This window comes from Pimephales promelas, chromosome 11, assembly GCF_988280905.1.
Source record: "Pimephales promelas chromosome 11, fPimPro1.hap1.1, whole genome shotgun sequence".
In the NCBI taxonomy this organism is placed as follows: Eukaryota; Metazoa; Chordata; class Actinopteri; order Cypriniformes; family Leuciscidae; genus Pimephales; species Pimephales promelas.
The window spans coordinates 9,671,938-9,687,564 of NC_142779.1; the positions used below are offsets into that span (position 1 = coordinate 9,671,938).

Sequence of the window (15,627 nt, forward strand, 5' to 3'; positions counted from 1 at the left end):
ATTCTAGCCCTCTACCTCCCCAGCACCACCTGCCTAGATCTGCTATGGGACATTTCCTGAATTTTCAGCATCATTACTCCATTTTTTAGTGTCACATGATCCTTCAGAAATCATATTGTATTTTGATTTGGTTCTCAAGAAACATTTCTGATTATTATCAATGTTGAAAACAGTTGAAACCATGATACATTTCTTTCATGATTTTTAAATGTCAACACAATGTCAATACTTTCACTTTTGCTAAATTTAATGCAACCTTGCTCAATACAAGTATTCATTTCTTTAAAAAAAAAAAATCTTACTGACCCCACACTTTTGAACAGCAGTGTATGTTTATATATACTTTTTTCCCCCCTGCGAGATATGGACACCTTTGTTATAAACAGATGCATATATGCAGTGCCTACCTGACCCCCATAAGGTCACAGCACTGCACCCAGGAAAAGTGCTGACTTGCTGCTGACTAAATCCTGCCAAGAAGCCCTATCAACATCCCACACCCTGCTGCCCACTTATCTACAGTGGGCAGAAGTGTGACCAACAGCTGGTTCAGAGAGAAAGAAACAGCCGACCAAACAAGTCGCATTAAAAGGTTTTGCTATTCCTTCAACATAAATCGCATAAGACAGGGAAATGTAGGAGTCCTGACTTATTTTAATATCATTTCTGATTTAAGTGCTAAATAGTATGGGCTAGGAATAATGTAAAGTCAACTGTAATTATTGCACAATAAGTCTCAGATGTATGGTGCTGTACATTATAGCACCAATTAAATAGACACGAAATATTGATTTGAGTAGAAATTATTTTTTTTTATTTGAGTAGAAAAAGCGAAAAGTGATAGTAGAGACACATGACAGAAACCCAACTATGTAGAAATCTGTGGTTTGGGATAGTGATCAGTTACACAATGTCATTAGTGGTCACTAATCACAATACTATACCGTTTAAAAATTTATTTGTTTAATGATAAAAACAAATGAATCTGCAAAGTGGGATTAAATTGACCAAAAGTTACAGTAAAGAAATGTATAATGATACAAAAAATATCTATTTTAAATAAATGCTGTTCTTTTGAACATTCTTGAACTTTTATCAAAGGATCCTGATTTTTTTTTACCATGGTTACCACAAAAATATTAAGCTTTCAAAATTGATGATAATAGGAAAGATTTCCTGAGCAGCAAACCAGAATGATTCTTGAAGGATCAGGAATCCTGAATCTGACAATGAAGACTGAAGTAAAACATTGCCTTCACTGGAATAAAAAAATACATTTTAAAACTGTGTATAATTATTTTGTATATATATATATATATATATATATATATATATACACATACACACACATGCATGTATATTTAAGATAAAATATTATTTATAATATAAAATATTCATATTTATATATAATATATAAATTATATATAAATCTATATGCAGTATATACACGAAAATATTTCTTGTGTGATGGTCAATAAGTGTGTGTGTATTTATATATATAAAATAATTATACACAGTGCACCCACATATATTATGTAAACACAAACTTTTATTTTGGATGCAATTAATCGCGATTAATCATTTGACAGCCTTAAATATGATATAATATTTTAGAATAAAGTTTTCAAAAACAATTGCAATTAATTGGACTTCTTCCATATATTAAGCAGTGAAAGCGTTGTAGTGTTTTACCAGGAAATGAACATGTCTCCTTCAAACTTTTCAGTGTCAGTTAAATTCTAGATTTGCAAATGTTCATATAACAACTGCCACCCTCTAAGCTCTAAAAGTTTTGTGCACTCAATTCAGACATCCACTCCCTTTTCTATGGAAAAATCACACACAAAAGAGATGTTGTGTTTTATCAGTGCTCAAGAGAGCTCCACAGACCCCCCGAGTGGGCTTGTGTGGATGGAGTGGAGAACCTGGTCTGCGCCGCTCACTCCTCAGCAGACAGTACCACAACTGACACACACTGGCATTTAAGTTGGGGTTGCGTCTTCTTTTGTTGGGGGACGCAGGGTGCATGGCGCACCCCTCCCTAAAGCAAAAATATGCCCCCACGCAGACACCTCTCCCCCACCCCTGACAGGCTGTAGCACCACTGCATTGTCTGAAGGGCCAAGACAGGCCGCTTGTTGCTTGCCTTCTGTCTGTGCACAGGACGCTTGACAATGGCTGCCTTTTAAATGAGGCAGACAACTGAAAGAAAGAAGACGTCGTCCCTACTGCCTGCTTTTCTCACCTTTTATCTGCTGAGCCCTTGTACTTTTTTTCCTCTTTTCCTTCCTCTTTCATGTAGGACTTAATGCTTCTTTCATTCGCTCAAATTCTTTACATCTTAACTGCTGGCCGCCACTGAATTTTAAGCACATTTTGACTTATTGAGTGGAAATGTACTGAATTTTTGGTTATAAAATGATGGTGTCTTAAAGCCTAAATGAAATGAAATATGATCTTATACTATTATAGATGAAATATTAGTGCTGGGCAGCCTCCAAAATCAAAGTTTTTGTTTACATGATATGTGTGTGTAGTGTGTATAATTATTTTGTATATATAAAAACACAAATATGCATGTATATATTTAGGAAAAAATGTGTAAAAATAAGTAAAATATTTATATTTATTGTATATATAATATAAAGTTTGTATAAATATATATGCAGTTTATACACTGTAAAAAATATTGTTGGTTTAAATTAAAATTTAAAATGTAAAAAACAGTTGCCTTAAAATTTTAAGTTCTTTGAAATTGAAAAAAAATAGTTAATACAATGAAGGAGATTTATTTAATCATCAGAAACTCAAAATATTATGTTATCTGAACTACATAAATTATTTAAGTTGATTTGAAAAATAAAAATGTTGTGATTACAAATCATGAAAATATGCAAATATTTCTTAATATTATACATGCATATGTGTGTATTTATATATACAAAATAATTATACTTCCATATTATGTACAGATGTTTTTCAAAATTTGCCAGCAAATTATTTCAATATTTTCCTCCGGCTAAATCAAAACACTCTTAAAAATAATGGCTCCATTGTAAATTTGACATGAGCACAAAACGCATTGTAGGGAAAAAAAGTTTGAGAGAAATCAAAATAACTGGCATCTGTAGAGTATCATAGCATACGATTTTTTTTTTTTTTTTTTGAGGGTCTAAACATAATGTAACATGTAGTGCAAAAGTGAAAAGTCATAAAGAATCAATCTGGATACTTCACTGCTATATATGTTTTTAATAAGCCATTAAAATGGCCAAACTGAATAACTTTCGATAACTTCAATAACTTGTCGCATGCGAACAAACAGAAAGGCCTCTTCCTGTCTGCGCCGCTCTACATTATATTTGGAGCTGGTCACAGAGAGTGGTGAAGCTCTGAACAGCTACAGTATCTGTGTGGGCAGAACCAGTCATACCTCAGTGCAACGGCTGCCCTATCGATGCCATGCATGTGCGCCGCTCTCCCCCAGTACACTGGCACGCAGCTCCCTCCAACTTCTGTGGTGGAGCTACATGTAGAAGACCCAAGCTGGTAATACACTCGTCACGTCGAGCCCACTACCCTTCGGCACAGCCAAATGTTTCCACAGCTGCCCCTTTGTCTCTGCTCCTTGAGTAAACAAAGGACAGATACAAATTAATGACCTAAATTCATAGTAAAAAAGCAAAGAGAGAAAACCATTATGCCTCGGCGAAGCATCAACTGTCCGTTCCAACCAGATGTTGTGTGTGAATGTAGCCACAAATCAAATTTCATCTCTCAGAAAAAACTAGTGAACGTGTGAGCAATATTGTCTAGAAATAACCTTTATACACTGGAAAGATTTAAAAAATGTACATAAAATTTACATAAAACTATTCGGTTTTGTACTTTTATAATACACTGACAACCACCAGTATAGTGAAAAATCCACATGATGAATCAAACTCTCTAGTAGCTTTTAATATTTTGAATTTGCACAATATCACATAAAACACCGTCATGGTAATGCATGACCCTAAAATGTGATTTTAATAAAAATTCATTTTAACAACATTAGATGTGAAATAAAAAACCCAAGGAGCATAGTTATTTTAGTGAACAACCATCAAATGTGAAGTGTCACAGTGAACCCTGGGAATGTCAATTTACAGTTTTTCACTGTAAATTATAAGATAACTTGTTCTTTATCACTTCCAAAAACTATAACTTTAATAAAGGTGCAAATGGATCTTAAATCCAAAACGTGATCAAAAACTAAATCACGTACCAATAAGGTGGAAGTATGTAAGAGGAAGGGGGTGGGCAGAGGCTTACAGCACGGGACCATCTGTGGCAGTGGCCTGTTGAGTAACGCTCGCTGACTTAAAAGTGGTCAGCCTTAAGTGCATCTGTAGGCCAGGTTTGCCGAACAGCGAGACATTAGATAAAGCTGATTTGTTTTCTGGAAAACTGTACTTGAGGAGCTTTGGAAGCAGCCTGTGACTGACTGACTGAGTGTGTGTGTGTGTGTGTGTGTGTGTGTGTGTGTGTGTGTGTGTGTGGCAGGGGGAGGGGATGGTCTTCGTACAAGCTGCTGCACATTTTCCCAGGTCCAACCCACGCCTTTACTGGAGCACCAACCAGACATTAAATACACAGGAGCCATGTAAGACCACATACACTCACACACACTCGGACAGTATACTCAATCCACAGACCTCACGCACTGGAAAACATGTTTCCGCCCACACTAGCATCTACAGTAAATAAGATTATTGAACTGAATGCAAAAACACAAACACCATCACACCAATCTGCACATCGTTTTTGCACTGGTAATCCCGCCAGAAGTTTCTGACAGAAAAATGGCACGGAGAGGTTAAGGTTCTTATAATTTATTGCAGTTTGCACACAATTTAAAAATTTCACCAACAGCACACCAAAAGTACAAAACTAAACAGCCTCATAATTTACTTCCCTTGAGAAAATGAAACATACTATGATTGTCAAAGCTAAATGTCTAAATCCATAAAAAGAACAATGTCAACATAGCAAAAAATCTCAGAAGGGAAGCAATTACATGTGAAGTCGAATCTTCTTCTTTTTTTTTTGTTAACCAGACAGCGATTGTCTTTTCAACAGATATTTATTTTTCTTTCCCATTCTCATTAGCCACCAAGTTTGAAATTTGACATAGTTGTTCTTCACACTGGGTTTCCGGGTTTCAAGTAAACTAAAGGGGTGTCCAATTTATGGATATGCTTCATAGGCCATTTCACAGCTTCATTTCCATTGAACAAAAGTCAAAGAAAGACATCCAGTATTCCAGCAACAGTTTCCAGTTTTCAACCTCTGAGTATAAGCTGATAACAGTAGTTTAAGGCGGTCAAGTACAATAGAAGCAAACAAAAAACGTAAAGAAAAAGAAAGCATAGAAAAATCAACCCCACAGTTGATATTTTTTTTTTCGGTCACATTTTAGAGTGCAAAAGGTAAAAGTACCACCGTGCAAAACGCTATGAGGAGCGTGCGCTGTTGGCAAAGCTCAACCTTTTCACTAGCCGTTACACCAGCCAAATATATGGAAGGACCGTTCGTTCCTAAGGCCTGCAAAGGCCCGAGTGACCCGCTCGAAACATGTGCCCTGGCCCTCTCTAACTAAAGTAGTTCAAGCATTTCAGCCCTGTGTGAGTGACTGATCTATGTCTACAGCGCTAAGCAATATGTTTCTCATTTTTCTTTGCTTTGTATTTCTCTGGATTTGACAATGAAAGTTTTTTTTTGTTAAACAAACCAACCAACAAACAAACAAACAAAAAATTACAGAATTTTCACAATCAAAAAACAAAAAGAAACCTTAATATAATTTTGCAAATTAAAATAAACCTTTTTAGAATAAACATTTTTCCAAAAAAAAAAAAAAATCACAAATGCTGTAAAAGTTAACAATTTTTTTGAAAATTACAAATTTATAGATCTTTTCTTCAGTGTAACAAAGTCAATTCAATTAGGTTAATAATTAGGTGTATACATTTCATAAAGACCTCTTTTGCACATTCTAATTTCATTAAGCTTCAAAAGGTGCAGCCAACCTTGCCAAACATCTTCAAGTGGCGAAAAAAAAAAAGACTTACGAATTGAACACAAACACACGCACACAAACCACTCAGATCAGAGTGTGCCGAGCTTTACGCTGATTAAAGATCCTTCAGCTTTCTCCAAATAGATGTGCGCTGCTGAGGACACCCATAAAGAAGAGCTGTACCATCAGCCACGCAAATGTGTCTTCATGGCAATCGAATCTGAAGCAAGTGCCAATTGAAAAGATAAATAAATAAATTACAAACAGATCTGACATGATTCAAATGACAACAGCCAGTAAACAGGACACTGAGACAAACAGCAGTTGAGGACCCAGCACTGGGAAGAGCAGCGCATGAGGAGACGCTAGCAGGAGCAACGCTAGCCTTCTGAACAATAAACGTAGCGATTCAGCTTCTGCTGACACCTGGCCCCTCGTTAACCTCCGAATTCTACAGCGAGCCCAGACCGAATCGCTTCCCATGTGTAGATACTGCAGCCTAACGTCAGTGCATTTCCACAATCTTCACAGCCCAGAATAAACATCTCACCAAAAACCCCCGATTCATTCTCTAATGAGAGGGGAAAAAAAAACTCAATCTACCAAGGAATCAATGAGTTAATTAAAAAATACACTCTCTGATGCAAAACAACAACAAAACAAACAAAAAAAAGTTAAATAAAATTCATGCAATTTCTACAGCGGTAATATTAAAGGTACTTTTTTTTTCTCAACAGACAGGTGCCCTGACTGTAATCAATCAGTCAATTACAGTGTACAGCAATACAGCAAGTCACATCTTTTTCAATATACAGGTCAGACATCATGCAACAACAGATTCCGTTTTAAAAACGAAAAATCTTAATAAAACACTACAGAAATCTCTAGAAATGCAGCCGATGTAAAAACCAACTTCAGTAGCAAACGAGTGATGTAGAGAGACTGCAACTAAAATGTGAAAATGACTTCAAATCATATTAAGAAAGGATAGAGGAAATGCAGCAACTGATATGAAAAAGGAAACTGTACATTGCATGAGTGCCTTGTTTGTCTTCCATCAGTCAAGTTTCCTATAACGAGTCAAAAATGTACAAGAGCTTAAGTAACGCGAGCTTAGAGCTTCCTTGTGGGATTTAAAGGACTGACCTGCTCACACACTACGTGTGTAAATGTGCGTGCATGAATACACATGCACCGTAGTAACCACAGTCAAACATCAGGTATGCTATCTGCAAATTTTAGTAGTGCACTCTATATATATATATATATATACATATATATATAGAGGCAAGTGTGTGAAAAGGTAAATATGACCATTGTACCCGTTTAGTGTCCTTAGTTTTAAAATCCTCCGTCTATTACCTGAAATCTTCATATGCTTTTCATGGCAGATGTTCCTTGAAATTTAGGAGCGTATACAAATACTGTAAATTATATACAGTTGAAAATCCCAATGAATATATTTTCTGTCAAAGTTGGTTACTGAGACCAGCACCCATGTTTTATAAAAACCCAAGGAGAACAGGAAAAAAAGACCCTAAACAAACCAGAAAATATAATAAAAGAAAAAAAAAATCAGTAGTAACATTTTCATGTGCTAGTAAAGTGCAATTCAACAAGATTTGCAATGTACATACAAGAAAAATGACTGATTCGGACCCTTCGGCCGTCACTCTGCCCCACTCTTACCTTCACCACTCTGCCCCAAAAAATGTCACTCAGATCTCTCTCATCAATTTAACAAGCAGTTCAAACAGTCTGCTATCATTTTAGCATTCATTTCCACAGTTCTTGAGAACTATCTTCCAGTGCCCAGTCTCTGACCGTGGGTAGATTGAGCGCCTCGCTCTTGACCGAGAGCGAGTTGACCAGTTCGCAGTGGAACTTGCGGATGTGTCGGTACAGGTCCCCTGACTGCGTGAAGCGCCGCTCGCACCACTTACAAGCGTGTGGCTTCTCGCGCGTGTGCACGACGGCATGTCGACTCAGGTTGTGCGAGTATTGGAAGCTCTTGCCGCAAGTAGTGCATGTGTAGGGCTTCTCGCCCGAGTGTGTCCGCTCGTGGCGCTTTAACGTGTACATGCAGGAGAAGGTTTTGCCGCAGATGGAGCAGGTGGGGACATTAACGTCACTGGCCGGCTTGGCCCGTACGCCTTCCTGCTCTCGAAAATGCGTGCTGAGATGGATCTGCAGGATGTGGGGGCTGGGGAAGACCTTGTTGCATAAGGGGCACATGAAGATCTGAGTATGTGGGGCCCCCAGCATGCTGGAGACGTAAGGCAACAGGGCGCTTTCGACCCCTGCCACCTCCTGAGCTCGCTCACTGTCCCCTCCTAGGACGTCCGTGTCATCTCCTTTGTCGTCCCGCTCCAGCTCGCTGGCCAGTGAGGCCTCACGCAAGGCCGAAAGGTGTGCCTCCAGGCCCAGCCTCCGTTGCGCAACGAGGCTGATGTGAGTCCCGTTGGTGCTGGGCGGCTCCTTCACACCGCTGTGCTCCATCTCGTAGTCGCCGCTCACCAGCTCATCGTCGTCTGAGCCCGTGTCCTTCTCCACCTTGACTTGAACCAGGGCACTCTGAAGGCTGTCTGGGGTGACAGAGCTGCAGAAGTAATGGTTGCCTGCCAGGGTCTCCCCAGGTCCTCCGCCCAGGCTGGACTTCACCGAGAGATCGAGCACGCAATCTGTGTCTGCGGAGACCCTCCGAGACGCTGCAGAGCGACGGGACCGGGAGCCGGTGGAGCTGCTGGGGCTGCCGGCAGGGGATTTGCCAGTGTCGGGGCCGTGCGTTTCTGCTTCCCTGGGGCTGGTGGTGGGAGACGTGGTCCGGTCAGAAGGCAGTCTCATCCACATGCTCCCCGGCTCCTGAGGGCTGTCCCGTTTGTTCTCCATGTCCTCGTCGTCACTCTGCAGCAGGTCAGCGGTGGCCGGCCGGCCCGTGCTTCCACCTTCCGAGAAGCTCTCCACCTTATCCGAGCAGCTGGACGCATCCTCCTCCCGCTTGGTGCTGTCGGCCTCAGTCGTGGCCTTCTGCTTGAGCTTCTTCTTGCACACCTTGACAATGTCGTACATGTGGAGGTAACTGGCAGCAGCCAGCACATCCTCCACTGGAAGCGATTTAAACTGGAGCTTTCCCTCGTACATGAACTCAAGCAGGAGAGCGAAGGCCGGAGCCGTGACAATGTCGCTGTTCAGATGAACAATGTCCCTTTTGTCTAGCTGGTCCTTGTAAAAGAGGTGGAAGTACATGCTGCATGAAGCCAGCACTGCACGATGGGCTCGGAACTGGGCATCACCGACCAGCACAGTGGAGTCACAAAGGAATCCCTGATGTCTCTGCTCGCTCAGACACTGTAGCAAATGTCTGCTGTGGTCTGGAAACTCCATGCTGTCTTCATAACCTGCAAAAGACCACAGATGTTAGTGAGGCTCTCTAGAACAACAATTGTTTTGTCTGTGCTCTGTGTGGAACTTCTCTTTCCCACCCGCTCCGTCCCTCTCTCTCGCTCCATGCACACAGACATACTCTCACACTCTAATTCTCTCTCCCTCCCTCCTCCCCTGTGGGAACACTGGAAAAATGTTCACCACAGTCTTGGCATAAAAGGATTACAAAAAAGCACATGCAAAAAGTATAACATCACATTAACCTAACTGTATTTTTCTCACTTTTGCACTTTAAAGTAAGCAGCGACGTGTTCATGTGTTCAAACTAACCCCTTTAATTAAATGTTTAAAAGCACAACCTGGGAAATTAACACTTAAATGTAAATAATAAAAAATATTTACTGCAAGTTACATTAAAAGGAATATATCCGTGAGCATCCCATCAAAATCATTTGAGGTTAATCAGAAGCCGTGATGCAAGAAGCTGAAGTCCTGATTCTACAGATGCCTGCGCGAGAGAATCTTTCCTGTTTTTACTCTCTGCGCTCCTGGAGCAGTTATTTATAATAACCCACTTTGGCCAGGATGCCAAGTATAGGTAACAGGCTTACAGGTACACAAACAGCTCACCATCATAGGCATTCTGCAAGTATACTAAGTACCATGATCTCAAAGGTTGCAACAACTGAGGTAGCAGAACATCAGTATGACGTGCGTAATCAAAAACGGATATTGTGCAAATAAAATACGAAATATAAACGGTATTAAAAAATATTACACAAACTATTTACTAATTAAAAAGGGCTAATTAGAAAAACTCCATAAAAATATGAAATCACACCTGTTACCCGCGGAGATCGTTCCCGTCTAAAAAAATGCACCAGCGTCATGTTCAACCAGCGGACTTAAATGAACTCATTTGAATCTTCATTTAAATCTGATTGGGATAGCAAGCCAAAGCCCCCCACCCCAAACAGCGTTCAGACCTTCATTAATGAGGGGCTTATAGGGGGACAGGGGGATAACAAACCTCTCGCCAACCCTCTCCTCCCCTTTTCCCCCTCCCCAAATCTTTGGAGAAATGGAACATCCTCCCCAAAGAGGCGGTCCACAGCAGATTTACAATACAATCACTTTAAGTGCCCCGTAGTCCACATCAATCCTAATCCTTAAGATGGCTAAAAATAAAGATTGCAGGACAGCTCACAAGGTAGCAGCGATCAAATTAGGAGACTGGGAGGACAGAGAGGGACGGAGAAGGAGGCTTATGAACATCTGATCCAGCTGACTGAGACCATATGGCAGCTGCTGCCCAGATAAAGAGATTAAGACTAGGAGGAGTGCGATTACAGCTGTCTAGCCAATTCAGGCAGCTCAAATCTGCAAGTTCTAAATTAGTCCTTACAAACAGAAAAAAAAAAAAAAGATAGAAAGAGATGAGCAAAAGCCTAAAGACGGGACATTTTGATTATTTAAAGTTGCAGATTTAGCTCCCTAAAAGCATTTGTGTCTTTTCGGCCGCTTTAGCAGATTAGGAATTTTGTTCAACTGGACTGAAAATCTCGTTATTTAAAAGAAACACAGATTTTGACAGCTTAACGGCATATAAACACATAAGAGTTTCTTGTTTTAATTCAATAATACTATAATAAACTAACCTACCAACCACACCACTGTATGCCGTCACAACAGAGCAACAATTTGCCATTGAGAACAAAGTGGCTGAACAGAAGACTTGTAAACAAACAGAATAATGAAACGCTTGCCTGGAAACCGCTTCATGGCAACAAAAAGTGTCACTTGTCCCCAGCCTGGTTACGCTACACCAGCTCAAAATCCTTCACTTCCCATTTCCCACACACTGATAGCTGATGGCAGACGAGCAAAAAAAAAGACTTAACGGGAGCTCCCTATTCAAAGCACATCCCTGTTGCCCGGACCCCCCGGTACAGTACCTGCAGTACGCATCAACTTGATTAAGTCCACTGTTGTGGTAGCGCCGGCTGTAACTCCCTCCGCTGAATCAATGAAAGGGTAGAGACGCGAGAGAAAGAGAGAGAAAATCAAACTGTGAGGGACAGATGCAAAGTGGAGGAGATGTTGGAGGGGAATGCGATGCCTCCTCCTGCACACAGATCCGCACACACACTAACTCCCAGTCTGTGCGTTAGAAGAAAAGACTGGGGGATGGCAGCCTGTCAGCTGCTCTGACATCATGTTCAGATGGAAATGCTACCTCCAGCTGTGCTCCTTTTAGTGCCATATGCTACTCCTCTACACTCTTGCCACCAGCCTCTCCTTTATACAACTTTGTTTCTCTTTCCCCCCTTTAAAAACGGGAGGAAGGGAAGTGTTGTGAGGTGATTCTGTAGAAAACTAGCCAATTCCCCCCTTTAGTTGTAATCTCTCAGCAAAGAAGAACTTGGAACTGGGTCCGTCTGAAAGCCGACACTTTTTTCTAACCTAGTTTCCTGCACTGAGAATTTAAATACCCTCAAGTTTTTTTTCCCCCTCTCCTCCCAGTAACCATAAACAAAGGCCAGCACAGCACATTTGCAACTGACAGATCCACGCAGCTGATATTGTTTTCGACTTCTTTATGGTTCACTGGCTGCGCCATTACCGTCATTCATTTTACTAACCCTTTGGACAACTGACAGAGAAGGAGGGGGGGAAGAAATAAGAAACAATGGGAACAATCGTACAGGCTTTATAAGTACGGTTCAAACAAAAGACACTGTATTCTGCATTAGGTTGTACATACCTCCTTTCTTCTGAAGTATCTCCCTTATAATTGTGTTCATTTTCAGAAACTTCTTTGGTACAAGCCAAACAACAGTTTCCTGTTTACCACTAAAATCATCAAAACAAAGATACCTAACTGTAATCTGAAGGTCTCTTCTGAAGGATGTCATGAATATGAACAGAATAGTTAGTTTTTATTTTTAAAACTCATTGACATAAAACAATATTTTTAAATGCACAAAAAAGCGCAAGAATGAAGAGTTTGAGCTGCATCTGTCACATTACACTTGATCTCAGGGGCGTTTAAACAACTAATAGGGGCTTTTAATGCGTACGAATAGCCTTGCTTATGAATAATGTTATTTTGGTTTACAAAGCAACTGGTCAGCATGAAGATAAAAGAAAAAAAAAACTAAGCCAACACAATGTTTTATACTGTGACATTTCAAAGTAAACTTGTTTTCAAACCTGGCAAGTTCTTCAGAACGACGGAATTGTGCCAAGTTAGCCCTTGTTGAACTTAAAAGCTACGCTACAAAATAAATATACAGTGAAATAAAATAAACTACGAGTCCACCTAGGTAGGAAATGGTATTATAGCAGGCTACTCCTACACAAACACACACACAGCACTGCCGACGGTCTTTCTCTGGATCCTGACCCCGTACGTTCAGGAAAAGCTAGCTAGTGTGGCTAACAAATAAAAAGTAAGCATTCAACCTGCAGTGTTACAGTTTAGCGACAGGCCCCGATGCCACGCGCTCGAGCAACTCGTTCTGCGCGTAAAGACCAACAGTCGCGTGAAAAAGATCGTTACTTTTCCCCATAACAATCCAGCCCGTGCCTCCAACCCCCCTTTCATCTCCTTAAAGAGCACCTAGTATCACAGGCACTTACAGACAACCAGGTCCAACGTCTTCCTGCTTCCTCCGTCTAATCCTCTCAGCGAGAAAAACAACTCGATTGACTTTCAACAGCTTTCCATAACAACCTGCAGTGGCAGGAAAGACAGAGCAGGCGAGCGGAGCGACGAGAGCTGCGGCAGCCAGATGTTTCCGAGCTGTTGCTACTCAACTCTCCTGTAAAGAGGAAGCGCTTGACTGGCAGCGCGCAAGCCAATGGAAGAGGCGAAAAGAAAAGCGAAGGCAAATTGGAAGCTGCCGCTGAGGGGGGAAGAGGGAGGGATGTTTCTTTCTCGGCGTAGGTTGACACCAGGCAACAGTGAGAAAGCAGAAAAAAAAGGCCGAGCGAGCGAGCGAACGGACGGACTGGTTCCTCGAGCAGACTGGCGCAGCGCGCGGATCGAGGGACATTGCGCAATGTTACGTGGGAACTGTAGTCACTGGTCGAGCAGCGGTGAAGAACAGGTGCACTGCAACTTCCTCCAACGCTGCGGAGAGACTGCGAGAGAGAGAGAGAGAGAGAGAGAGAGAGAGAGAGTCACAGGGTTAGTGGACATTAATATGGCCACTTAAAAATAGTGAGCTGAGAGTCTGATGAAACGCTAAAATTATTATATTATACAATAAAATGAAAAGTAACATGGTGCAAAATGTAACCATTACATTTGAGAAAGGCTTCTAATTTCCAAATATTTAGTGTACAACATTTCTTTCTGTTATTATTGGTCAATGGTCATTATTATTATTATTGGTGTTGTCATCGTCATCATCATCTGAAATACTACCAAAGGGTTTCCTTTGGTGGCAGCTTCAATTCCGAGATTAGGTTTTATAATAAATGTATTTATATTTCATCCGGAATTAGCTATTGAAGTTACGAGAGCAATGGGACCATTCTAAAATCTTATTGATTTATTCAATTACATGTTAAATTCATGCAATATGCAGTGTACAGAAATTGTGCTGTCGTTATGACGATAACATTTTGTCCACAAACTGCAATTTCTTTCCTTGGTTGAATGAATGGGAACTGTTTAAATGGATTAGTTGATAAGTAATTATACTAAATAAAAACAAAGTTAGCAGTATGAAATTGTATAAAATGTGAAGAAAAGATCATTATGTTCAGCAATTAACTGAAAGGGATAGTTCACCAAAAAAAAAATTAGAATTATGTCATTAATTAGGCTACTCACCTCAAGATGTTCCAAACCTGTATGAGTTTCTTTCTTCTGTTGAACACAAAAGAAGATATTTTAAATAATGTCGGTAACCAGACAATTGATGGAACCCGTTGACTTCCATAGTATGGAAGTTAATTGTCTGAATATCAACATTTTTTAAAATATCTTCTTTTGTGTGCAACAGAAGAAAGAAACTCATACAGGTTTGGAACAACATGATGATGAGTAGCCTAAATGATGACACAATTTTCCCTTTTTGGATGAACCATCCCTTGAAAGGCTAGAGATACCTGTGCTTCCACTCCATACATGTAAGCCACAGTTTATGAGTGAGATCGTCAACAGGTAAACGGTTGCAGTGCTAAGTACCGCATGTGCAATGGTCCAGAGATGCGCTAAGTTCACTCAGGACCTTGTGAACACAGTCACGTGTTTGTCATATTTGGCTGCTGAACGCACCCGCCCATAATCATCCACGCTCCCACACTCATGCGTCCCAGTAAACTAATTGGCGTTACTAATGCATTTCAAAACAAACCACTGTCCTACTGGTACTGGAATCTTGACATAATAACATTATAATTTAATGCAAATAATGGCCTCATTAAGCTGATGTGGCAAATGAGTCCAGGCATGTGATGTGTTGGTGTTTTCCATGCCGTCACCCAACAAGCTATTCCTTGTTCTGTACAAGAGTTATCCAGGATTATTATCGTTCACAGCAGATCACATCAATAATATGAAATTAAATGAAATGTTTCGCTTCCAAGTTTTCATTTCACTGAGCTTTTCATTCATTTAAGGTTCGGTCACTAAAAACACAAGTGTAATTTAGTTTTAGATTTTAGTCAATATACTAATGTTTCAGTTTAGAACAAAAGATAACTTTTGTCCAAACAATCTCCACACCCCCCAAAAAAGTGTGCTTCACGTATAGTTCCAACTATTAGCATAACTGCTGTTAGTTCTCTCTGCTCCAGTATGATAATCAACAAGCCTTTTTGATCCCAAATGTTTTTTGGAGATGACAGTCCCTTGAATACGGCTGTGCCATCAGCAAAGCACGGCTGATGTTTGAAATGATATTTACTGGAGTTCTCTCCATCTGTTCAGACTGAAGTCAAAGATGTGAGGCCTCGCTTCTGTGCAACTAAGAGCAATGTTCACAAGAGCGATAGAGGACTAGTAAAAGTCATTTTATTTTACTATTACTATGAGAGTTATAGTTTAACCAATGAGTATTGTTACATGGATCTTTTACAGTAGTTGATTATTGAAATTTGGCATATTATAGCTGCTCCCTCCAGTCCAGATAAAGGTTTATTTGCCATACAACAGTTCTATGAAAACA

At 40.3% G+C, this 15,627-nt stretch overlaps 1 protein-coding gene across 4 annotated transcripts; it reads right to left on the minus strand.

Annotated features, from left to right (window-relative positions):
- Positions 1–4,858: 4,858 nt before the first annotated feature.
- zbtb18 (zinc finger and BTB domain containing 18) lies at positions 4,859–13,527 on the minus strand. Of its 4 annotated transcripts, XM_089116934.1 has the most exons (3): positions 11,401–11,893; positions 11,212–11,313; positions 4,859–9,459 (listed from the first exon to the last, which is right to left on the minus strand). In XM_089116934.1, exons 2-3 carry the CDS (start codon positions 11,225–11,227, stop codon positions 7,838–7,840), a joined length of 1,638 nt encoding a protein of 545 aa, XP_088973060.1. In that variant the 5' UTR covers positions 11,228–11,313; positions 11,401–11,893; the 3' UTR covers positions 4,859–7,837. The 4 variants fall into 4 exon arrangements, with proteins under 4 accessions (XP_088973060.1, XP_039528064.1, XP_039528063.1 ...); XM_039672130.2 differs by lacking the exons at positions 11,212–11,313; positions 11,401–11,893 and adding an exon at positions 13,088–13,527; XM_039672129.2 differs by lacking the exon at positions 11,212–11,313.
- Between the last annotated feature and the right edge of the window lie 2,100 nt (positions 13,528–15,627).

Excerpts from the sequence above, each read along its gene's own strand:
- zbtb18 (XM_039672127.2), bottom strand. The coding sequence starts at position 10,335 with ATGACGCTGGTGCATTTTTTTAGACGGGAACGATCTCCGCGGGTAACA. Across the intron at positions 9,460-10,286 it reads ACGATCTCCGCGGGTAACAG|GTTATGAAGACAGCATGGAG; the intron begins GTGTGATTTCAT and ends GGTCTTTTGCAG.